Consider the following 25,474-nt stretch of genomic DNA (forward strand, 5'->3'; position numbering starts at 1 on the left):
TGCTGCTGCTGATCACCCTCATGTAAGTCCTTCATCTTTAAGTGCTCTGCTACAGGCAAGGGGATGCTCTTAAAGAACTGTTTGATCTGACCATGTCGGAGAGCGTAAACGATTATAGCTGTTCTGTAGCGCCATGTTTGACAGCAGGGTGAAATGCTGACCCCGGTCAAGAGCATACCGCCTTTCCTAGAAGGCGCTCATAGTGTTGCATTCCGTGGAACATGCGAAAAGTAGGTGAGAAATGAAAAAGAGGGCTTGAGTATTCATCTCTGCAGTAGGACATTAGATTCAATACCACCAACTGATATGAATGCAACTTTTATTGAAGAAGAAGATCGACTTCTGTTTGCAGATGCTCCCACTCCTCGCGAAGCTAAAGTCTTCTGCACGTCCTCTTTGGGGACTGTTAGACATATTGTTTTCTGTCTGTCTGTGAGAGATGAGAGATCTTAATGGTGTCTCCGGGGGAGAGTTGTTCAAAGCTGTTTTGGGAATCTCCTGCGTGGCCACCCCAGCGAGCATGTGTCTCTACATCTGATCATATCCCTCGAAAGTCGCTTCAGGGCTCCATTATCTTGCTCAGCTGTTGCATCACGGCTTCATTTGTATTCAGCGATAAGAGTTAGATTTGTCTTCTGCTGCTCTGTTATTACCCTCTTTTGCTTGACACTTACAATCATAAATCCATTGACAACACACAGGCGGTCAGCGCCGTGCCATCGCCATTCAGCTGACGTTTTTATCAACAGATCAAGTGTCACCTCATGAATCTCAAACTCTTCTCACAATAACAGTAATTACAACCCTTTGCCACAGTGGGGAATTGAACCTGTGCCCCTGTTGTTTTCCCAGTGTCCCTGCTCTGTCGACCGGGCCTGCGCGCTGACACCGGCTCCGTCCCCGTGGCTCTGCCATGGCATATCCCTCCGATCAATGCCGTTTTTGACAGGGCGTTCCAGCCCTAAAGCCCACTACTTATCTCATTAATGTAGGCTTAGCCATGACCAGACATTTTTGAGCAGCTTTCGCAAAAAGAGCGCTGTCCCGGATAGGATTTGAAAGGGGTCGTGTGGGTGAATGTTATTGTAATTGAGAGTGATTATCCCATTATCTCCTCAAACCCCTGAACTGAGTCAGTCTCTCTCTCTCTCTCTCTCTCTTTCTCTCTCCCTCTCTCTTTCTCTATCTCTCTGTGTTTATCTTTCTGCTCCTTTTTCATCTCTCTCTGGCTTCTGTCTCCGGATGATGGCTGGACCTGCTCTTCGTCTTCTTTCTTCCTGCTTCTCTCTGTCTTTCTGTAGAAGTATGTGTACATCGGCTCTCGCTCAGAAGTTCTCCAGCTGCCCTTAGCCAACTGCAGCCGCTATCAGTCTCAGCCAGACTGTCTGTTAGCCCGGGATCCCTACTGCGCTTGGGACAGCGAGGGTCGGGCCTGCGTCCGCATTGACCTCCATCGCGGGTGAGTAGACTACATACACAGAGAAATTGATTTTTGAGGCCGGACATTGATGCTTGAAGCTAAATTGCTGCCAACAAATATTGAAAGTCCAGTAATTATGTACCACTCAAACTCCCCTGCGTACCAGCTGGATAGGAAACCTGCGTCTGCATCTGTGGCGAAGCTAATTGTTGGAGATTAACCCCTAAATGACTTGTTTGGCTGTCTTTTTTCTCTAGTATTCAGCTTATTTATGTTCAGCATGAATACGCTGGATTTAGCGTTTCCTGTTGTGTTCTAGCAAGAGAGGATGATTCATTTTCAGCTTTGTCCCTCCAGCTCCACCTCCACCCTGTCACAGGACCTCATGCTGGAAAGGTTCAGCTGGGGAAAAGCAAAGTTTGATAAGCTGGTCTCCGTCTCCAGCCCTGGTGAGTGGGGACACACCTCAGCACTGGCCCCTTGTGGGAATTCTGTGTCGGTGCAGGACCAAATTAGTAGAAGGGAAGGAGAATGGACTTCTGCTCTGACTGAATCCATTTGGATTGAGCTGAATACATTGACTTAAGTGGAAGAGAGCTTGCTAGTGCAGAATATGAATTGATATGATTATGAATGACACTCATCCCGTCTCCGGTGTATTTCACTCCTCCTCTCTCGCCCCCCGCCCCTCTGCAGAGCACTCTCGTCTCAGGAACATCACGGTGGTGGAAGGCTCAGACATGTTGCTGCCTTGCCAGTTGGTCTCTAACCTGGCTCAGCCCTGCTGGGTCTTCAATGATCGAGAGCTCCAGCTGGGGGACCCCGAGGCTGGAGGGCCGCACTTTGAGCGGACCCTGAAGGCTCTTGTCATCCCTAAAGCGGGTCAGCTGCAAGTGGGCCAGTACATCTGCTATTCAGAGGAACAAGGAGTGAAGTTCCTGACTGAGCGCTACCAGGTGACTGTAGTTACCAGTGCTCCCATCTCCATCGAGGCCCGCGCTCCTGACAGCAGCATGGGGCTTTTCTGGGTGCTGGTCATCACCCTCGGCGCGGCGTGCCTGCTGCTCCTGGTGGCGGCTCTTTACCTGCGCAGGAGGCTGAAACTGGCTCTGGGGAAGGGAGCTGACATGAAGCCCCTAGAGAGCACCCTGGTCTACCCCATCACCCTTCCCAAGGAGCCGCCCACCTTCGTCCCCAGCAAGATGCCCACTGATGAGGACCGTTTCTGGGAGACAGGCGCCAACTATTACTACTCAGACGGCTCGCTTAAGATTGTTCCCGGTCACGCCCTGGGGCCCAGCAGCGTCAGCGGCACAGCGTCACCCAGCGCCATCCCAGGCCAGCCCATCCACTCCCCCAGCCGTCTCAGCCTCACCAACATCCGAGGCTCCGGTAGCAACGGCTACATCCGCCTCAACCTGAGCACAGCAGGGGAGGAGAGGGCTAGCAGGGCTGGCGCTGGGGATGGCGTGCTGGGAGGCCTGGGCATGGGCGGGAACGACTACTCCAGCCCCTTCAAGGAAGAGCTGAGGCGCACTTTGCAGCAGAGGAGCGTGCTTCCTGATGCGAACCCCGAGGAGTCGTCCGTCTAGGCCTGTCCACCGTCTCATTCGCTGATTTGGATCAAGAAAACAACCAGCCTACCTCCCTCCTTTTGAGGACGCCTGCTCTCTCTCTCTCTTCAGTGACACGTCGTCAAGTCCCCGTGCTCTTTCTCTCTCACCATGCCAATGCCTGTTTGGCTCACTGTAGACGTTTATAGCATGTTAAATATACAGACTCATACACCATGCTTGCTAACATGCACTCCTATAATTACTGTGTTCTCAGCACCATGCAGTCGTGGACATTCTCTGCTTCCACTGTGCAATCGCCACTTGTGTAAATTGTGTATTTAAAAAGGAACTGAACGCAGAGGTGAACACCTCAAGCATGGTAATGAAACAAATGTGGTTTCATGTCTTCTGAAGGGCACATTTCTTTTATGTTGAGTGGACCAAGTGAGGCTTTCAGCCTGCTGATGGCCGGCGAGTACAGCTGACTGGATTTATTGAGCTGATTCTCAGTCCTGCTCCTTTGAGACTTTTTCAGCTTTTACTGCACTTAAAAATGGAAGCGCGTCTTCCCTTTTTGTATTTGTGAGCCAAGAGTGTGAGAGCGGAATAAAAAGACTAATTAATGTTGAAGCAAGACGACAATCATGTCCGCGTAGCAGGAGCTCTGCGTGGGACCGAGACAAGAGGAGAGAGAGCGAGAGACAAAGACAGAGGAAATTAAATGGAAAATGAAGTGAATTGGAGTAAAAGACGCAAGGTGGTTTTTGAATGAAGGACAATCTCTCAAGACTTTCTCTGCTCAATTTCTGTTTTTTCCCCACGTATTTACCCTCGGAGAAAGTCCTCTGTCCCTTCCCCTCTAATTTGTTGTGATGAGTAGTTCGAATGAAGACATTTCTCCTTTTTATTTTTCTGTCTAATGGACTACAGCAGTGTTCAAACGGTTATCAAGTGACTAATGGCTCCTCCTGTGAATAACAACATGAGCGCAAACGCTAACATTCCTGGCTCTGCCCTGCAAGATGACCTTCAAACGCACCTTCAGTTGAACTGTTCTACAAGTGCACTCTCTCCTTACTGCATCTATTAGAGTCACCGCGTGGGACGGGACAGATGTGTTTAAGTTGAGCTCTGGACGTTTCTTCATCTCTTTAAGCAAAGAAAATGCTATTTGCATGCAGCTCTTAGCGGCTGCTCACTTAATTCCAAATTGAAGTTGACACAAAGTCATGAGGCGTGGAGAATGTAGTTGAACCCTCGCTGTTGCGACTGCGGTGGATGTCTCAAAAAGTGCTTTATATTTTATGGGTTTGGTGAGGGTGGTAACCTGCACTGCCAAGAAGGAAACTACCGCTCACCCACACTCATTACACACACACACACACACACACACACACACACACACACACTCAGTGCTCTGAATGTCAAGCATCCTGGACTACAGAGTGTTTACCCCTCCCACTCACCGATGCCCAGAGACTGACCCGGGCTACTGTGGACACAGACAGAGGACGAGCACTGTAAAGCACCCTCAGTCTTGATAAAGACTGACGGCCTGACAGACTGCCTGCTGCCACACGGACAAGCTGCCGGCTGCAGGCGAGAAGCAGCCGTGAACCAGAGAAAGGTATTGTTCCACTTAATTAATTTCATGCAAACAGATTTAAGCAAAGTCCTAACCTTAAACGATTTCCAATTTAGTGTTTTGGCTCTCTTAGTGCTGCTCAATGTGGTGTTAAGAATGAGGCTTTGCTTTATTTATCTGGCTGTGTGTCTGCTCGGCTCAGCACGCAGAAGACTGCTGCAACATTTGGGGGGGAAATCTGGAGAGAAGATGGTTGCCGCTCGCATATCTACCCATTAAATAGGAATCCACTGCCAGGAAGCAAGAGCGGGTCTCTCCAAAACTGCAGTTAAAAAAAGGCCCTTAATGTCACGTCTTGTGTGTTTAATGTCCTCAAACTGTGGAAGCAGGAAGTTCCTGTTTTCCAGCTCAGAAATCCATTTTTACTCTGAAGCCCGTCTGGCTGAGGCGCTGGCAGGCAGAGGTGTTCACCTTTACGCGTGAACGAGAGCAGAGTCGCTCTTCTTGCATTTTTCTGCTGGACAGAAAACACGCACACAACGTTTGTGATGACGAACCATTCGGATCTTCACTGCTCTGTCGCCTCGGCGCCGTGACGTGGTGGGAGGGGACAAGGAGAGGAAAACTGAATGAAGCGTTGCTTTAATTCATGCAGGACACAGAGGACCTGCGCCCCCGCTGACGGCCTGCTGATTGAACCAGTGTTCTTAATTAGTCACACACAGATCTGCACCTGTGCGACCACACTCACGCTGCCTCCAGCTAAGCTCCACCTCCACCTTCTTGCTTCGGTGTGGTTTGGCTCGGTGCTCATGTGGAATTCGGTGCCCTGCTTGAGGCCACGCACCCACGGGGGGGGGGGAGCCGCTTTGCCTCGCATCTCAGCGAGCAGCGCGCAGCCAAACTGGGTTTCCGTGTGCTGCGATGGATGTTTTCCTTCCTAACCGAACCACACTGGAAGACGGCTAATGGAGCTGTTTTAAAATGAATACATGTTTATTAATATGACTTTGCTCTCCTGTCAGCTGAGTGTGTGCTCTTCTCCTGAGAGATAGAAAGTAGTTCCCTGTGCTCAGAGATGTTTATATCTGCCGTTCTGCAGCATTTGGTCAGTCGCGAGTTGTCCTTGTGCGCAGGTGGATTAAAGTCTTGAGGGACAGGTGCATCTGGGGAAAAACAACTTTCCCAGCAAAAGATAAGAGACACACTGCCTGAAGCGTGCAGCCAGAACATTTTATTAAAGAGAAAACCCTTCAATCTGACAAGGATCAAAATAAGATGGCCTGAGGAAGACCTCTGTCTGCCGTGTCGGACTCTGGAGATTTAGACAGTGTGAGGTTTTTTTTAATTTATCAAGTTTCCACATAAACCTACCAGTTTTACAAGTTCTGCAAGTTTGCATCCCCGTCCTTCCTTGACGGTCACCTGGAATGACACTGAAGCGTCCGGACAACATTGATGAGTTTCATTGTGTCTCTGCGTTTCTTCCCTGAAAACACCCAAGCAGCCAAAACTGGCCTGGGCGGTGATGTTGGACTTCTTTTGACAATCTCTGATGTGCTGATATTTCACTGATGTGGCCAACAGCAAATATTTATATCTGTCGATTATCTGTTAAGGTTGTATTTTATTCACATAATCTGCATGGAAACATTGTGATGTGATTCTTAATTTCCAAAACATTTTTGGAAAAATCCCATGAATCATAGATTAACTTTGTTGTTTGTCAACAACGGCGTCATGCTGATGCCATCGTTCATCCCGACGAGGCAGTGAACGTGAAGTCTTAACTAACTCCTCTGCGCTTCCTCTCTGTGCTTTGTCCATCAGGGTGGCTTTTGTCTTCGGGACGCGTGTGTCTGAACCAGAAGAGGGAAGAGGAAGACAACTTTGTTTTGGCCCGCTGTTACGATGCTGACAGAGATGTAAAATATCCAGACTGAGGTTGAGGAGGTACCCGGCCATCGGCGCGCCATCCCAGTGTTGCATGATCCACTGCAAACGGACAGTGCATCTTTGATATGATCATCCTTGTAGATGTGCATCTTTTTGACGGATCATTTTTTGGACTTTTACAGACGCTAATGTTGTGGAAGACGAACTCTCTCTTTGGAAAAAACAGACAAACAAAAAAAAAGCAACCATGTCTGATTTCATGGTTCAAGGGTTGTACAGGATTTCATGGCTGCGTTTCAGTGTGTTTACTTTTTGTGTGCCTCTTCACCTTTGGATGAGCCAAAGTAGACTGCAGATGCTTTTCTTGTTTGATTTCTTAATTTAATTTGATAGATTTTATTGATTCCGGATCATCATTGAAGTCTCAGCCGTCCGTCCACTCTGCTCCACTCAGCTGACGCCTGCAACCTTCCTGCATATTTTATCTGCAGCTACATTTTCCCTCAAGGAAACCGGAAAAAAAAGAGAGGCTCATGGCTGGTGGACTTCCTTTTTCCTGCCTGTTTACACGATCTGCTGGACCTGAATCTCCAGCTCCATCAGGCCTCACGAGGACTGATCGATGCACCAAAACACGCCCCAAGAACCAAATATGTAGCTGCTGATTTCGAGCGGATCAGCGGTAGAATGTGTCCACGCGACAGTGTTCAATCCCCTCAAGCCGAAGCTGGAAACAAGCGAGCTCGATACACTGGTACTTGTCTTAACACATCGTCTTTTTATAATTGGGCTTTACGTGGAAAAGTAAAACTAAGAGGAAGGAAGACAGGTCTCATGCTTGATTCAGTGCATGTGGGGTGCACTTAAGTGTGCATTTCTTCTGTTTGTTTCCCTCTCAGAAGGCTTTAAGTTGTGCTGTTCTTCTTGCATTCTTATTTGTGTTGTTGTATTATGGCCCCGGTTTCAGTTTGCTCGTCTGTTATTGATCTTTTATGTTTTGTTTTTATTTTTAAAGTAATATTAAGTAACTTATTTCACTTGTACAAACATGTTGATATTTATTATCATTGTACATATGTCCTTATTTTTTATATGTGTATATATACACAAATAAAAAAAAGAGATGTACTTGAGTTGTGTGAGCTTGTTTGCTGAAGGGGAAGTGTTACTCGGCGCAGCTCTTAAATCTGAGACGCCATCGGGGTTGATGATGTCATTGCTGTCAATGATGTCATTCTAGCCGATCCTTGGAAACTACATTTTCATCAGGGAGCTGATTTTTTTTTTTTTTTTATTTAATCAACGAGAGGCGGCGTTGTTGATGTGTGTTCACTAGGAAGGGAGGGTCTCAGGAAGAAGATGCTGCTGGTGGCATGATGGGAAATGTAGGCTTCTACTGCACGTCAGACCAAACACACCTACCGTGTATGTTAATCACCAGAATTGCTTCAAACGTGACGTGTCAGTAACATAAAGGGGTTATTTTACAGAGAATATGATGTTTTGCTTTTTATGAATTAAGATTAATTCATCATTGAATCTTTAAATCAAGACCTTTTGTGCTGAAGCGTTTTACATTCACCTGAGGAAAACAATTCTGTCCTATTTTTCACAACTTACAAGGTCATTTTTAATGGAAACGGGTGTTTTTGGCTTAAATTAACAAGATCCCTCAAAATCCCTGGATGTTTCAGTGTTTGAGAACTGGAAGCAAAAATGTCTGTTTACCACAATCCAGTTTTTTATGCTTTGGATTTGAAATATTGAGAGATAATAATGCCTCCAAGCCACACAGACGCTTATGTTATTATTTGCCAACTCTAAGCAGACTTTGTCATTTTCATGATAAAAGTAGACCGTTGGTGCAGAAAAAACAGGGCAAGGACGTGATTTCTTTCCCTGAAAAATCCTCTTATTCCAGAAGAAAAAAAATTCGAAGGTGAATCAATACGTTTGGTGCTTTTATCTCACTGAGGTGCTGCTTAAGTGTTTCTGTCTTCAGAGCCGAGCTCTTAGGAAAACTAGCAGTGTACCGAGAAAAAACAAACAGAAGAGGCAGCGGCGTTGACAGCATTTTCTTCGTGTTTCTCACAGACGGAATACTTCAGATGATGGCACTGAATTACCGCAGAACATAAAGACTCAAAGGGCCTTTATGGCAGCATCAGCACGATTAGCTGACGTAGAAATGTATTCAAACGCCATGTACGATTGTGTCCCAACTATAAACGTCTCATTTTGCTCAGCGCCCGCGCACAAACACGCTCATTTCACCTCCGAACGCATTCCGTTTAATCTCCAGATTGTGGTGCGCGGAGCCACAACAGTCAAGCCCCTGTGGAAGGAGCTGCTCGCTGCGTGTGGTTTGCAGTCCCAGCAGCTCAGATCAGTGTGCTCAGCTGTATGTCACAAGCCCTGAATGTGTGCGTGTGCGTGTGCGTGTGTGTGTGTGTGTGTTGGGGGGGGGGGGGTCCACACTTTATCCAAGCGACCTGTTGATTGCTGATATGAGTCGAGTGTATTGTAGGATACACAACATGCTCCTCTCACTGATGTGGGGTAAAACCTCTAAAATGGGCAAATAAGCATCCGTAAAGCCTCGGTGATCAAAAACGCCATGACGTGTATTTAAAGGATAACAACAGCATATAAAAGCTGCAGCGAGACAAACTGAAACGCGAACAGAAACACGTCTGGCATATTGAGTCTGCAGTTCAACGTCAGCTAGGAGAGAGAGGGATGCGGCTCGGCTCCAGATGTTCAGCTTCAAAACAACCTCAACAGATGGATCCAGCAGAGATTCCCGTCCGGATGCATGGGGGGTTTGCTTTTGCATGCTACATCAATCTGCATCTGGGCTCTCCATCAGCGGTTGCATGATCTGAATTTGAACCGGGGTGTGCTCATCCTGGTTGTCGAAGGCTGCTGCGGTTAGCATGTAGCTGCTAATGCTGCAGGCTCTTGGCAGCAAATGTCCCTGCTCATGGCTGTCATGCAAGAGGCGAATCAGAATCAGATCAGGCCACAAAACATTAATTTGTGACACCCCGAAAAGTTTTGAGTGTCACGAGGCTCCGCCAGTGCACCCATAGAGGGCGCTGGATGACCACGAATGGCCCACACAGCAGTTTTGCTTTAAAATGTGACCCTTGAGAGGTTTTGACAGTTTGGAGAGAAACAAAATAACAAAAGTCAACAAATTCCCAAGACACATTCTTGTAGTCAAAATATGAAGATTAACAGCAGAATTAAGGACTGACAAAAGGCAGTAAAATAATCATCGGAAAATAAACCAGAAAAAACTCGTTCTTCCGAATTACGTTCATCTGTTTTTTTACAACAACAAAAACAAATTAGTTTTCCAATAAATAAGGAAATGAGCGTTCATATTTGCTGTACTGGTCTTTGTGTGTGTGTGTGTGTGTGTGTGTGTGTGTGTGTGTGTGTGTGTGTGTGTGTGTGTGTGTGTGTTTAGGTATTGTTGTCACCGAGGTGAAACACCCGTTAATTCTTCGCCAGGAGCACTGATCTTCGCGGGCTTGGCTTTAGGAGGGCACGTGGTCTCCTCTCTGAGATTGCTATTGGTCAATTCGTATTAAACTAGTTCCGGCCCCGTCAGGGCTCCTAAAATACGGAAGTTAGTCCTCATGATTGGTTCAGGTTCAGGAGAGCTTTTTATCGTAACATTTATAACAAAACCCACAGCAATTTTTTTTACGTTCATTTTTTATGTTTTAATGCTCGACTAGTCCGCATGTTTTTGAAAAAGTGTTTTTCTGAAACAACTTTGTCGACGCGGAGGGATCTACACGCAGCCGATGGCGTGGAGCGAAGTTTGAATCTTCCTGCTATTGAGATCCTCGTTTTAATGTATTAAAACAGTCATAAGTTTAACTATTTTTTAGTTGTAATCGTTGCTGTCGTTTCCTTTTTAAATCAACGAGGTAAGTGTTTTGTTGTCAACGTAACTTTGGCTTCAGCACTAGTGACTCTAGCTGCTGTTAGCTAACACAACAATGAGCTTCAGTCTGTTTACTCTTGCTAATGTTGGAAATAACGCGACATCCCTGGTAGAAGCCGACTATCAACAGACACCGAGCCTTCAGTTCAATAATCCTTTAATAAACGATTTGTTATTACAGATGCAGGATTCTGAACATTACTGTGGGATGTCTGATGTCACAGAGGCTAGTCAGTAATATTAGCCTCCTGCTAGTGTCAGTACACTCGATTTTGAAGTACTTTGGCGTGACTTCACCGAACCAAACGTTGACTTGCTGCTGCCCTGACCTGCAGGGTTGGGACTTCAGAGCTACAGGGTACTACGTGGGTACCATGGGAACTGTAGAACTACAGGTGGTTGTCATGTCACCAAGACGTCACATGTCCTGCTCTCTGTAAATTGGCTTTGAGAAGTTATCCCATTAAAATCGCCTTGGCAAAATTCATGCGATGTTAATACTTGTGCTACCAGTCGCCTGGTGTTTCAGCCCTGCGATGTATTTGGAACTGTGCAGATGGCTACTGAAGGGGGGACCGCTGCTGGCAAGGAGGGAGCCCAGGACAAGGACACGTCGCCGTCCACAGGAGAAGATTCCCCTCGTGTTTTGAGGGACATTTCTTCCCCTCTGAATTTCTCCAGACTCTCACCCTCCCAGTTTGGTATCTCTGTGCAGAGTTTCACCCCAGCATCATCTGGCAGAGGTGAGCTGTCTGGTATCGTCTGTAATGGTGGGATTTTGAAGCATCTAAAGAGGATGTACAAGCTCATGTGACCATTTCCCTGCTTCTTCCGCCAGAAAAGTCTCGTCTGGCACAAATAAAGGCAAGACGGAGGTCCAGTGTTGGTGTGCGTGGCTCACCAGAGACAAACTCGCTCATCCGCTTCATGGCTCAACAAAAAAGGAAGAACTCATCACATCATAAAACTCCTGAGGTGAGAAACTTTTGCACCTTTGTTGCATCATATTGGGAGTGTGACATCTTTTGATTACAGCCTGGCTTTTGGTCGGCGCGCTGTGATTAATGTTGAGAGTGACAGAGACACGGCTGGCTCTAAACTATGCCATGTTAAATTGATGTGTTGACTTCATGTGGATATCAATCCCACATTCGTAAGCAGTATTAAATTAGTCTTTTTTTTTATTGGTGTCTGACCAACTAAAATTTTTGTAATTGGAAAATGTGCAGTTTTGCAAGAAAATTGTCCATTTTTTTTCCGCGAGTGTATTGAAGAGGCAGCTCGACCTCTCAGGTGGTGGAGGACAAGCAGCAGGACTCACAGCCCAACATGTGTCTTGTTCTCATCATTTGAGCTCCTGCGTCCGTTTACTCTTGAGTCCACCTTTGTTTCAGGTTCTCCTGTAATCACGAGGTTTAGTAAAAGCCTTTCTGACATGTCGGCGTTGTCTGCTAGCAAAAACAAATAAGGTTCAAACGTTGCTGTGAGGTGGCGTTCACTATCAACAGGATAAAAATCCCACAGAGACTTCAAATTGTGACGCCATCGAGCCTTACAGGGGGCAAAAGTGAATGTAGGCATGGGGGGGCACCCTGGAACACATGCCAGTCACTGGTCTGTTATAGAAGTTCTACTGAAGCAGTTTAACAAGATGCAACTTGTGTTGCATTGCAAACAGTAACTGCTTGCTCCAGATGAGCCGGCCAGCTTCTCGAGTGTTGAATGAAAGGCAGTATTGTAATTGTATGCCGAAACAAAATGTTTTATTTAGCGACAGATGTTTTGTGATTGACTGACTTTTGTTTCAAATTGTGGTGCTGGTTGTTTCCTCTCCAGTGGGCACGAGTGTCAGACCGTGACGCACACACTCATTGAAAAGATATCTGTCATTGTCTTCGTATAAACAAAGCTGGGAAGTAAACTACATTTCTGGTATTGGAGTATATTCTTATGTACAGCTGTGATCAGTCTTGGAAGTACATATTAGTAGACCATGGGGTTTATTGTTTGATCCCAGAAATACTCAACAGTTGAGCCTCATGTTAGTTTTACTGAACATCAAATACTTTCCCTTCAACTGCTGGACCTCCAATCGCTTTAATTAAAACTCATAGGCGGCTCTGCATCACGTCCTTTTGATAACGAATACAAGCCACTGGTTTAATATTCCTACTCCTCCAGTGACTGGGCCTCCTGGAACCCCCCTGCAGCCCCCACCTTAAAAAACCACACTTAAAAAAAACATCTTTATGCTACAAGTTAAACATCAGCAGGACCTTTATACATCAGCGAGAGTTTAATGAATGGAAGAGAACAGAAAATGATGGGTCCCTGCTGTGCCACTGTTGTTGAATGACACAATGTCTGCTGGCAAATGCTGTTAATTAATACAATATTTTCTACAAGGGATGATGTGGCAGTGAAAATTCAATGAGGGCAGCCTGCCACTTGTGAGATAATGAAGCAGAAACACTGACAAAAACATACATTCCTGCCACACATGTACATCGACGTGCTGATTTTATAGACTACATACATGTAAAGCATGCTTTCCTGATGCACAGCCTTCGCTTATTCACGGTGTTTTATTAGAAGAAGCAGCTTTTGTGTCATGTCATTGCAGGACGAATAGGTGCAGTCGTTAGAAACCACGGTCCTGTTCCAATCAGGCGGATCTGGGCTCTTGTATTGTGAGTGCCGGCTCCCTGGAATAGCTGACGTGCTTCCATCCAGCTCTTTATGTGCATTTGAAAATGAAAAACAGATAAAATTCAAATAAACTTGTAAATATTGCTCGAAAAAATCTAGTCTTGGGAGGTGAGGAGTTTGTGCATTGATTAGATGAATGAATTGAATGGAGAAAGATCGAGTGAATGAGTGACTTCAATGATGGGACAGGGTTGTTAGCTGAACTCGTCTGTTAGCACAAGGCTGCAATATTAGCAGTTGAAGACTCTCCACTTCCACTGTCAATCAGTTAGTCTGAGACCCATCCTGCTATTTTGATTCCTTCAGTTCAGCTTTGACTGGTGCCCTTCTTCTTGAGAGGGAGATGAGACGATTAGCGCCCCCTACTGCTTGAATCTTTCTGATCAGACATCTAACTTCCACAGCTGTCATGGATGAAAACATAATGGCGTTTTTGTTTTGTCTTTTTTTTTCTGGACATCTGAAAATTTGGTCGAAATTGTTGGTAAATTTGATGGATCCTTGAGTAGTGACACACTAACTGGAACAAGGCCATTATTGATTTTGTCAGTTACACCTGTGTTGACCTGACATTTCAAAATGGCTGCAGGGAATGACCCATTGATCACTCCACTCATAATTTGGTCTGTTTATCGAGTAATAAGGTTAGAATGAGTTTGCTTTATATGCAGTCAAAATGACGGATCTCTGAAAAATAAACTGCTTTTGTAGAGCAGTTTTATTGTTTTAAATTACATTCAGGGAATTTTAATTGGAGGCTGCACGGTGGTGCAGTGGTCTGCACTGTCGCCTCACAGCAAGAAGGTTCCGGGTTCAAGTCCTGGCTCAGGCACGGGGTCTGCTTGGGTGAGTCTCCATGTTCTCCCTGTTCCTGTGTGGGTTCTCTCTGGTACTCCAGCTTCCTCCCACCGTCCAAAGACATGCAATTGGGGACGAGGCTGATTGATACTCTAAATTGACCGTAGGTATGAATGTGAGTGTGAATGGTTGTTTGTCTCTATGTGTTGGCCCTGTGATGGACTGGCAACCTGTCCAGGGTGAACCCCACCTCTCGCCCATAGCCGCTGGGATAGGCTCCAGCCCCCCCACGACCCTTAACAGGAATAAGCGGAAGACAATGGATGGAATTTTAATTGTCACTTTTGAGCAAATCTAACTTCCTCGTGTGAGATGAGGTGAGCAGCACAGACCAAAATCAACGTCTGAGTAAATTTACTCCAGAAATATCAAACAGTAGAAAATGGAGTCAGGGAAAAGATCCACTGAGAAAACTATCAGCTGTCAAAGATGCAGGTGACACGTTGTGATGTGAAAGGGTTCCATGTTGGGTCGGATGATGATTGATTGATGTCTGTCAACATCTGTCACTATCAGTGGAACATTCTCAAGCACTGTGTCTTTCTTGATGGGTTACGCAAACCAAACCATGATTTTATAATCATGGTCCTAATTCCCAGTCTGTTTGCAGAGAGAGTTTATGGTTGTCACTCTGCCTCTCAGTTATACTGCTACTTTAATTTCAAAAATGTCAGAAGTCTCTGACCTGGCGAGCTGCAGCACTGAGCAGATTCTTTTTGTTGTTGTTTCCACTCTCAGCTTGTAAAAAGTAGCCCCTTCCTTCCCCGGGTCGCCTCCACGCTGAGGCAAAAGATGGCTTCCTTCCAGAGCCTGATGGATGTGGAGGAGAGTGAGGTCTGTGATGCCGTGCCAAGGCAGGACAACAACACTGGAGGATGCATCAAGACAAGAGATAATCTGTCTGGTGAGGCTGCCTCATTGCCACCAGATTAATAGTCTCATTTCTCAACAAGGATCTATGTCAGGAGGATTTCTTCATGATGTCTGGAGGCCATGTTCAAAAGCAGTGGATTAATGTGCTGTAAAAGCCCAACCCTGATGGCATCCTGCAGCCGTCATTTCCTCTGAGCTTTGTCCTTCTCTGAAACCTTTCTTAGCTTTCTGTTGCTCGCTGACTTGTTCTAGTTGCCTTTGGTCAGCTCCTCCAGCTGTGATGATGTCTAAAACGTGCTTATTTTACATAGTGCATTGTTACTTTGTCCAAAGTCTCATTTTTTTGTTGAAGTTTTCATAAATTGGCGTCTTGGTTGGTGGGTTTATTCCTCAGATGTCAAGGACCTTGATGGAGGTAAAGAGAACCACCCTTGCATGTCACCCACACCCAGCAAGAGGAGGCGCGTGGGCCAACGTGAAGGCTGTGAGGTGGAGATTAGAGAGGCCCACACTCCTACCCTCCACTTCAGTGTGAAGGCACAGAAGGTACACTCTCTCAACATGGACTTACTTGTCTGCTGTTAATAATTTAACTGAAGGGTTTTACCTCTCTATACTTGAGTGCAATTGGAAAGAGATAAACAAGCACTCAGGCAAACCAAGCATGAGTGTGAACCTTGTAGTGAGGATTTTTTATATACTAGTTGGAGTTTCCACTTGTATTTTGTAAGGTGAAATATCAAGTTTTAACAGTCTCCATAATACAAAGCTATGAGCAGCAGTGTGATCAATGTGTGTTCTCTGGAAGACGAGTGGTTTTCATGCTGATGTGGTGTGGAGCTGCAGAGGGAAAGTATCCTTTAATCATGTCCGCAGGAAGATGAAGGAGCTGAGACACTGGCTGTGACAAAAGGACTGCTGCCTTCAAGTGAGACTGCAGAAGAAGCCCAGGCTGTGCTTACATGTCCACCGCCTCATGCCGATATTGAGCCCCCTGTGTCCTCTGAGCTTCAGGCTTGCTCACCCACCAACAACCAACAGGTTGGCTTCTAATCCAGACCGCAGCATTTTTTCACAAGTTTGACGTGAACCACCACAAAATGGATGCAGACTTTTAGTGCGAACCACAAGAGGTCTCAGTCAGAGGTGTGTGACAGACGCTAACAGGTTGGGACCTGCTGTTCCAGAAGGATGGTGTGATGGTGCACATTGTTGCAGTTCTGTGCTCGTACACAAGGTTTGTTCACACTCACTATGGATCTTGGACTCCTCGCTGGGTTCAAAAAAGACTAATTTAAGATATTTTTAACCTGTTATTGAATAGTAGACATTTTAAGGAGTGTGTGGTTGAGAGCGGCATCAGCCATAATGTTACAGCGGTGTCTGGCAGTAGTAGTGGTTACTAGTTAGCTACATTTATTTTTAAGGATCATGGTTGCTGTTCTCTGAATCTGAAAGCAGCTTTTCATGTTAGTGAAACAGGCTCTGGTGTTACTTTCCCCAAGCATGTCTGATGCACGTACTGTGTCTTGAGAATGTCGTATATTCTATCACAACAGGACAGTGTCTTTGAAGCCCAAAGCCCCAGCCGAGAGCTTTCTGATGACCTGGCCTCAGCCTCACCAGCAGAGCCTTCCTCCCCTGTCCACACACCGCCGCTGCAGATGAAGCATACAGGTAAACCCCCGTTGTTCTCTGTGGGTCATTCTAAAACCACTGCTCTTTAATCTGGGTTTTAAGCTGGAGGCACACAGCTTAAACAGATGTAGCGGATGTCGTCTGTGTGTCAGGTGACTGGAAAAGTTGTATTTTTGGAGCAGAAATAAATGGTTTCTTGGTTTCCACATTCTGTGTTGGACGGGACTCATGCAATCATGGACAACCCGGAAAGGTCAAGGAATTTGAAAGCAGCCATTTCCATGCCTGGAACTTTTTTTTTTTCCTTTTTTTTTTTTAAAATAAAGGCACAAAAAAAATTGGAAAGGTAGTGGAAATTGGCTTCACAAATACAATTAAGATCAAAGATCTCTTGGTTAATGTTGATTGACTTGATTTCAATTGTTGTATCAAACCATGTCGCTTGTCATTGTCCTTCAACTTAAGAGCCAGACAGAAAGTGAATTCAGTTGCACACTGGAAAAGCTTGAAATGGAACTCTCTGCTCGTTATGTGTATGAAAACATGTAAGTTAATGTATGTAAATGCTCCTGAAGGCATGTAGTCCATCATGAGAATGTATGTGTTGATGGTTCAGCCCTCGTCACTCGCAGGCACTTGTTGGAAAACTCTGCTGTCCTAGTATTGACGTCAAAGTCCTGATGTTACCTCGGTAAACATTAATTTTAGAAGTAGGAAATACTTCTTTATCATATTTATACTGACAGAGGATAATAGTCTGTAGAATTGTTTCAGATAGTGTTTTATACTTCTGGTGGACTCGGTTTAGTTAATTCACACCAAATATTTTATTAGGAACTTCAAGGATTTTCTTTTGTGCTTCAAATGGCATAGAAAGAAACTTCAGTGTCAGTGCTGAACTTAGGGGCTCTCCTGTTTGATGCCTTTTGTTCAATCTGAGTTTACAATGTAAGAACATCTAGAAAATGGGCTTTACTTCCAACGGCAGTCCTTCCATGTTTTCCTCTCTGCAGGAGAGGATGATTCCTCTGCACTCTCTGCAGCGAAGACAAAGAAGCGGGTGCACTTCGGAGGTCCACTCACTCCTGAGTTCTTTGATAAGAACCTGCCTCCCAGCACCCCGTTACAGAAGGGGGGGACACCAGCCCGGGCCCCCACACCAGGTGGGAGCTTAATACTACGCTCTGTGTTGAAGACCCCGCAGCGGAGTGACCCTCACACCTCACAAGACCAGCGCGATGTCAGCAGCCCCACTGAGTTCGGTTCTTCCCCTGCACTTCTAATGCCTCGCAGCCGCAGAATGGCCCCCACAGGCGAGGACGAAAAGGTAGCTATGTATCATTTTAGTGATATTTAAAGATCAGCGAGGTTTCTGTTGCTGCAAAAGCACACCAACTCTATGAGGAATACTCTTGATTTGCCAGGCTAGACGGCTACCCTGCTGTCCTCTGTGTGCTTCTGGCTGCGTTCAGATTGAGCCTGGTGTTGTGGTGAAGTGCCAGGTTTTCTCATTCATTTCAGTGGCGCTGGTGTGGTTCCACTGCAGGGGTTTGTGCCACAGTGGCACTGTGATACTGCGCACCAGAAAAGTTCAGCCAGCAACATTTGGAGTAACACAGTCTGACGTCACACTTCAGCAGCCAATCACGGAGGACATACGCAGAGATGGTGGCGATAGTGCAACTGAAAACCAGCTGTCAGCTCTCCCACGAAAGAAGCAGCGTTTGGCTGTTTATTGATACAAAGCAACAGAGAGAGAGACACATCGGCGCTCCTGAGCCGGTCAGACAGCCTGCGAGAGCACGCAGGGGATCAGTGAGCACCGCACCAGCCCATCCTAGTACACCTGGTCCTCGCCAGCCCAGCGGAGCCCCCATCCTACTGCACCTGGTCCTTCACCAGCCCATCCTACTACACCTGGTCCTTCACCAGCCCAGCAGAGCCCCCGTCCTAGTACACCTGGTCCTCACCAGCCCAGCGGAGCCCCCATCCTACTGCACCTGGTCCTTCACCAGCCCAGCGGAGCCCCCATCCTAGTACACCTGCTCCTTCACCAGCCCAGCAGAGCCTCCATCCTACTGCACGTGATCCTTCACCAGCCCGTCCTAGTACACCTGGTCCTTCACCAGCCCATCAGAGCCCCCGTCCTAGTACACCTGGTCCTCACCAGCCCAGCGGAGCCCCCATCTTACTGCACCTGGTCCTTCACCAGCCCAGCGGAGCCCCCATCCTACTGCACCTGGTCCTTCACCAGCCCATCCTAGTACACCTGGTCCTTCACCAGCCCAGCAGAGCCCCCGTCCTAGTACACCTGCTCCTTCACCAGCCCAGCAGAGCCTCCATCCTACTGCACGTGATCCTTCACCAGCCCGTCCTAGTACACCTGGTCCTTCACCAGCCCAGCAGAGCCCCCGTCCTAGTACACCTGGTCCTTCACCAGCCCAGCAGAGCCCCCGTCCTAGTACACCTGGTCCTTCACCAGCCCAGCAGAGCCCCCGTCCTAGTACACCTGGTCCTTCACCAGCCCAGCAGAGCCCCCGTCTTAGTACACCTGGTCCTTCACCAGCCCAGCAGAGCCCCCGTCCTAGTACACCTGGTCCTTCACCAGCCCAGCAGAGCCCCCGTCTTAGTACACCTGGTCCTTCACCAGCCCAGCAGAGCCCCCGTCCTAGTACACCTGGTCCTTCACCAGCCCAGCAGAGCCCCTGTCTGCGCTCTTTATTGTTGAAGCTCAAAGTGGTGTCTCTGTCAGTTATAAATACGTTGAATGTATGGCATCGTTCTTTCTTCCCCTTCAGTCAGCATGAACTCATAATGATGATTTAAGAGGGTGTTTATACGTGAATTAGTCACCTAGGAATCCTTCACTCGCTGTGTATCTCTGACAAGACCAACACAGTAGTGAGTTATGTTTTGTTCATATTGGTTGTTGGGACGCATTTGCTGTCGTGGGGGGGTAGACATGGTCATGTGAGCCTAAAGAAGACCCCACAGACAGGGTGAATGCTAGTTAGCTTAGCACAGTGAATAACCAGTGTTCTGTTCAAGCACAGGTCTTGTCTCTGCCTGCTTTGATCCAACCTAGTATGATATAATCTCTAGTGCCTGTAGTCAGGTCAGTGTTACTTGGCTGCTAAATTTGAGGTGGAGCAGTTTAAGGTTTAGGTGCATTTATTGCTGTGGAGACATTGGTTCAGGATGAGGACGTCTATATGGCAGAATGGCTTCTCCCTACATGAAAGCAACTGAATGTGATTAGTTTTGTGAAATGAGTCATTTTTGAACAAATGCTGTTTCTCCTCTGCTCTTAGATTCTTTTCCCTTCATTGGAGCAGACGGACTCTGTGGCAACGACTGATGCAGGTTGCTTTTGCTCTTTCTTGACCCTGAGAATTGTACCATATTGTGCGAAATCTGAATCCCAGTCTAACAGTGGTTTCCTCTTGTTAAATTTTCAGAATGTTTGTGGGATGCACAGGCGCAGCTCAATTTAACCGCTGTTTTCCAGAATGAGCCAGTTTTTGATGTTCTGACAGGTGAGCATCTCTGTTGTTTTCCTTTCATTCTCATTCTACTTTGTCCTCGTCTCTCTCTGTCTCTGGACGGGTTGTTTTGTATCGAGCTGTAATGTTTGACAGATATGATAAATACTGTGTGTCTCACACACATCAGGCTTTTCATTTTGAAGACACCCCTCGCAGAATCCGCTAAATATCAGAGGGTTCCAGTGATGAACGTCATAAGCCCCAGTTTTGTAAGCAGGGTTTTCAATCAGAGTCAGACCTTAACTGCATCATTTGAGCTATACTCCTGACGTTTCCTCAGAATATGTGATAGAGCCCAGCTCGACTGCCCAGACGGAAACCCTGGATGAGCTTGTGTCTTTACCAGAAGACGAGAAGCAACCACCAACTCCAGCCAGAACCAACAACCGAAGGAAAAAGGTCTGCCACCAAAAACAACCAGGACCTCGTGTGAAGTTAAACTGTCATGCATTAAAATGTCTGAATGTTTCCCACTGCAGCCAGGACCAAAACGTGACTCTGCCACTGAGGCTCCAGCTCCCTCCAGCACTCGAAAGAGAAAGGTCCGTCATTAGCAAAAATTGCTCTCACCTTGGTCTCACTTGTTGGGATCTCCATTTACCAGGCGAGATTATCTGTTTAATCGTTCAGGGGTCATAACATGCTCCCGTCTAATCTACTGTTTAATTCCACTGGATCTGATCTTAATCACGTTTGAGGATAGCCACTTAATGTGTCTGAGAGAGTGTGACAGAGAGACGGCCTCTGTAATATATCTTTATGCCAACTCTCTGTTCCCCCAGCTACCCGAGGAGAGCCAACCTGTGAAGAGGTCGACACGCTCGGCTGCCAAGTCGGCCTCTGGGAAGATGAAGGTGAGCTGGCTGAGGCCGCTTGTTTGATTTCTCTTTACACCTCCTCACAGAGAGATCTGCAGAAGTGTCTTTTTGGAAGGCAGCGAGGAGCTGAGAGCTGCACAGTCTGACTGCAGCTAAGTGGAGCTGCACAACTGTTTCAGACAGGATGATGTAGTCTTTAATGAATTCCTATTGTTGTGTTAAGTGAGGCATCAGTGGTAAACCTCTGCCGTCACCGATTATAAGTTGTTGACAAAGCAGGAAGTGGATGTTTTACTGATATCAAGACACTGGTCATAGTAGAACGTTTATTTGTTCCTGTCAACACAACCTGATAGGCGGTTGTCTTCCACTTCTGTAGCACAGCCATGAATTCCTACTCAAGGAGCCGATATTTAAAGAGTAACTGAGACTAACTCCGCCCACTGCATGCTTATACAGCTGAAACACATCAGCCATGTCTGCGTACACACGCACGCACACACACACACACACACACACACAGCTGGTGTAGCAGGTAGAAAGACCCCTGCAGACGAAGGATGTCAAGAACATTGTTGGCGGATATGAAGCGTGCTCAGGTTTTGGCAGTAAGACTCTTTTACTCTGTGGAAAAACATGATGTCATACCCTCTGAGACGGTGGAAGCCACCAGAACAGCGTGACGCTCGCACACACAGGCCCTCCATATTCAAGCCCTCTGTGGGCGCTGAGCCAGGAGGTTCAGGCTTTTCAGTTCTTATCCCGTATGCATGCATATACTGCAAAACACAAAAAAGGTTTAATCTTTAAACTTCAGTCTGAACTATGAAGATAAAGACACGAGTACCTGAGTACAAAGAAAAAGTCCTGAATCCATGTGAATACTTCATACTAGAGGAGAAGTAGGACCCAAAAACTTGATGAGGACATTGTTGTACTGCAGTTATTTGAACCGCTAACCTTCCTTTAAGGTCAAATTGGAAAACGTCATTGTAAACAATGAGAAATCGAAATGAAGCTTTCCTTTTTTGTGAACGTCGGGCTGTAAGCAGGTCTGGTGAATCAATTCAGAGGAATTACATTTAAGACAATGCAAAATATTGATCACTGCGTCACTTGAAAGCTGGACATGAAGCAGCTAATGTTGCTGGCCTGATTATCTGCTCAGTCATACTCACCCGGCGACTCGTTCCTCAGGTGACCTCGGCATCGACACGCCGCTGGAGTAAGGACGTGAACCGCTCCCTGTATGGCTCTCGGGAATACGCCTCCAGGAACCCCACGCTCAGCCCCATCACTGAGAGGCTGTCCCTCAGCAGCCAGTCTCCAGCAGCACAGGCCCCTCCCAGCAGCTGCACAGGTAACGCTCACCTGCACCCACTGTCCTGCTGTTGATGGGGGATTTGCAGTGGCGGAGGAAACCTTATTTTGACCCACAGAACCTGTCAAGTCTGCAGTTCGTGCAGATAACTGGGACTTCCTTGTCCCCCACCCTGATCTTACATCACTGGGGGCCCGTCCTCGCCTCCCTCTTGTGGTTTCAGACTTTTGGACTTTTCCTTCTGATCTGAATCCAAATTTCAGACGTGAAAGCAGCTGCACCAAGATCCGCCTGAAAAAATCAGCCCTCAGTTTCCAAGCGGACCATGGTAGCGTTTGTTTGAGGTGTCAAAGGAAACAGACCCAATTTTGAAGTCGTTGGCTCACTCACACGCAGGTGATGGTGTATTAAGATGGCGCGGCGGGGGAGTTGGTTTTTTTAACTCAGGCTGTAAGTGCATAAAAGAGAGTAAAAAGGTGTTTAAATACGATGATAGACTTTGTCACTTTTATGACACTGCAGCTCCTTTTTATGAGGACTCCAGTGGAAGCGTGTGGCTGGGGAGCCGAGAGCGAGCAGGTTGGGAACAGAGCCAGGTTAGAACGTCATGAACGTTGTTCCTGAGGAACCCCAGCAGCCTCTCTGTTCTGAGCTGAGCCCACAGTACCGGAGGGGTGAAAGCGACCTTTCCTGCGCTGAATCACTCACCATGTAAATGTGGCTGTTGGCATATCAAAAGAAACGGCACCACTTGACCTTTCCGGCGATGTGAGTCGCTCGTCCACAGCCAAGTAACAAACTTCATACATCTTGAATCTCGCCCTCCGTCCTGGCTGGATGCACCACAACATCCTGATCCCTTCATTACAGAACAAAACAACCAGCAGAACCGAGCCTCTGCGTGATGCTGGTTGTTCCTTCCTGTGTTTTCGAGCGTTCTGCTTCTGCAGCGGTTCTCTAAGAATATCATTCATTGTTCATTATATGAACACTAAACACGCCGGTGACCTTCCACCTCATCTACTTAAGAATTTAGAGGAAGTAAAATAAAAATACTCAACTGAATATTTTTAAAACTGATTATGAAAAGGGTGCACTTGAGTAAATATGATCGTAGGTTATTATTATCAATAAAATAAAATCATCTCACCATGACAGTACAATTATTCGCCCGTGGGAGACTTCATCAGCCGGGGAAAATAATTTGACCTAAACACCAGGATATTCTCAGTGACAGCCAGGTTCACGCGAGTTTGAAGGTTCGCTAGGAAAACACAAGAAGCAGACTCCCGTTGTCTGGTAGCTCCGAGATTTGAATCACGAAGGGGACGGCCCTCCTTCATTGACCAGCTGTGAGACGGAGAGTGAAACTGAGTCGGACGTGATCGGGTTCACATGTCGTTGAGACCCAGCAGTGATTTGATTTCAGTTTTGTCCCCGTTTCTACCATCAGCCTCCAGTCAGAGTGAGGAACGTGGAGAATCGGTGAACTGCGGCGGTGGCGGGTTGGAACTGGCTCATGAAACTCAAGAGAAGAGCGACGTGGCTGCAACAAACACCTTCAGAACTCCTTCAGAAACCTCCCTCTCATCCTCCAGTAATGAGGGGGCCATGAGGAGGGGGTCCAAGCTGAGGGTCACAGCAAGAGGATCTAAGAAGAGGAAGGTCAGTGTTGAAGGGGCCCTGCTGGCCAAGGATCCCCGGGGTCAGACGGATGAGAACCGTGATGACAAAGCCTCTACGTGTCCAGACGAGGCAGCAGCGGCCCCCCCTGAGCTCTCCATGCCTCTGCTGCAGGAAGTAGATGGGAGATCAGAAGGTTTGGTGAGTAAGGATGCTTGTCCCGCTTCAGGTGAAGAACTGTACACTGTGGGTGTGCCAGCAGAGACGGCACCAGGACAAAGCAGGTGGGGCCAGGTTACATCGAGGGGGCGGAGGAGCACTGTGAGTCGGGAGGTGGAGAAGGAACAAGACCGGACCGAGACCAACCAGCCGGGACAAAGTGGTTCAAGCTCTGACAGTCATGAGGGAGCAGAAGCCGCTCTGGATCTGGCCCCCTGGCAGGCTGAGTTTAATTTTGAGGATGTGTTCAAACCTGTGGCCACTAGAGGGCAGCGCTCTGTGCGCCGCAGCCTGAGGATCCAAAGCAGTTCAGAGAACAGCAGCAGAGGCACCGGTCTGGCCTGGCTGCCCCAGACCTCCCCTGACTCTACTAAAGTAGCCCGCAGGAGGATGCGGAGCCGTAGACTCTCTGCTGCCCTGTCGGTCCAGCCTGCCCTCCCTGAGGAGGCCCCCCCTGAGGAGGCCCCCACTCCCTCATGAGACTCGAACTGCCCACCCTGGAGTGTCTGGACTTGAGGGAGGACACCTGATGCATTCACAGAGATCTTCTGTTTTCTTGAAATTAAATGGAAGGGTTTTCCCTGGCACAGGCTGATTATTGCATGTGAACTGAATTTCTCTCTGCTGAGGGAATTATTAGAGCTGATGCTTGGTGGTTGGCCCTCGCCGAGCTACTGGAGTCTGCTGACCACACCCTGATCAATAGTCAAGCACTTGGCTGGTAATCACTGGGAGCTTCACACAGTCAATATTCTCTGTGTGGTGAGAAGATGGCTGCCGTCCACCAGGCAAGGCTGGAGGTGCAGCGAGCAAATGAATGAACATTCTGCTTGTTGTTGTTGGGTTTTTCTTTTCTCCGACCGTTGACGCCTGTACTTTCCACCTGCTGTCGTCTCTTCGTAAGGTTTCAATTAAAAAGAAGTTCTGCTCAGATCGTTCTTTGAAATGCCTCAAAAAAGTGGATGAAATCATTTGAGCGCAAACTCTTTGGGAAAGAATTGATTAAATTAATTAAACAGCCTCTGTCTTCACAAACCTGATGTTCCAGCTGTGCAGTCGCTTTGGGAAATAGTCTTCTCACATCGACCAGGGCCTTTGGCTCCGAGCGAATGCAGCGCTACATAAATTACCATTCTGATCTACATTTTGAACACAGCCAAATGTCTGCAAGTAAATTGACCTCTAACCTGGGATTCAAATCAGCTCCTCCATACTGGCTTCATCCATCTGTCAGAGAGGAACGGTAACAAATTGAGTTTCAAATTCAGTCCACAGAGGGAAATTGGCTCCCAGAATGATGCATGGCTGTAATCTCTCCATCACGGGGTAATTGACTCCCTCCTTTTACTTCAAGTCAGAGTCACTTGGCTGAAGGACACCAGAGGTTTCTGTCTCAGAGTGTGTGAGTGTGTCTGTGTGTGTGCGTGTCTGTCTCTGTGTGTGAGTGTGTGT

The 25,474-nt window shown here is 47.1% G+C and overlaps 2 protein-coding genes across 5 annotated transcripts in view; both read left to right on the forward strand.

Annotated features, from left to right (window-relative positions):
• sema4c (sema domain, immunoglobulin domain (Ig), transmembrane domain (TM) and short cytoplasmic domain, (semaphorin) 4C) overlaps positions 1-7,585 on the forward strand; it is a 106,859-nt gene extending 99,274 nt beyond the window's left edge. For all 4 annotated transcript variants that reach the window (XM_086207432.1, XM_086207431.1, XM_086207430.1 and 1 more), the window contains 4 exons: positions 1,302-1,459; positions 1,778-1,869; positions 2,117-4,603; positions 6,392-7,585. In XM_086207432.1, the coding sequence (XP_086063558.1) occupies positions 1,302-1,459; positions 1,778-1,869; positions 2,117-3,012 (1,146 nt within the window). In that variant the 3' untranslated portion in view covers positions 3,013-4,603; positions 6,392-7,585. The remainder of the gene's footprint in view (positions 1-1,301; positions 1,460-1,777; positions 1,870-2,116; positions 4,604-6,391) is intronic.
• A 2,465-nt stretch (positions 7,586-10,050) lies between these two features.
• Positions 10,051-24,955, forward strand: cdca2 (cell division cycle associated 2). Its single transcript, XM_086207434.1, has 15 exons — positions 10,051-10,401; positions 10,975-11,161; positions 11,257-11,393; positions 14,724-14,889; positions 15,253-15,404; positions 15,735-15,899; positions 16,418-16,535; positions 17,510-17,823; positions 19,808-19,859; positions 19,955-20,032; positions 20,322-20,440; positions 20,521-20,583; positions 20,824-20,895; positions 22,057-22,219; positions 23,634-24,955. Exons 2-15 carry the CDS (start codon positions 10,975-10,977, stop codon positions 24,500-24,502), a joined length of 2,655 nt encoding a protein of 884 aa, XP_086063560.1. The 5' UTR covers positions 10,051-10,401; the 3' UTR covers positions 24,503-24,955.
• The last annotated feature ends 519 nt before the right edge of the window (positions 24,956-25,474 follow it).

This window comes from Aulostomus chinensis, chromosome 6, assembly GCF_037954235.1.
Source record: "Aulostomus chinensis isolate RoL2024-O1b breed Wild chromosome 6, RoL_Achi_v1.0, whole genome shotgun sequence".
In the NCBI taxonomy this organism is placed as follows: domain Eukaryota; kingdom Metazoa; phylum Chordata; class Actinopteri; order Syngnathiformes; family Aulostomidae; genus Aulostomus; species Aulostomus chinensis.

Bases quoted from the DNA above. Each gene is read 5' to 3' on its own strand.
- cdca2 (XM_086207434.1), top strand. From the start codon at position 10,975: ATGGCTACTGAAGGGGGGACCGCTGCTGGCAAGGAGGGAGCCCAGGAC. The intron at 20,441-20,520 runs GTCTGCCACCAA...TTCCCACTGCAG, and splicing joins CCAACAACCGAAGGAAAAAG to CCAGGACCAAAACGTGACTC. The intron at 22,220-23,633 runs GTAACGCTCACC...TTCTACCATCAG, and splicing joins CCCTCCCAGCAGCTGCACAG to CCTCCAGTCAGAGTGAGGAA.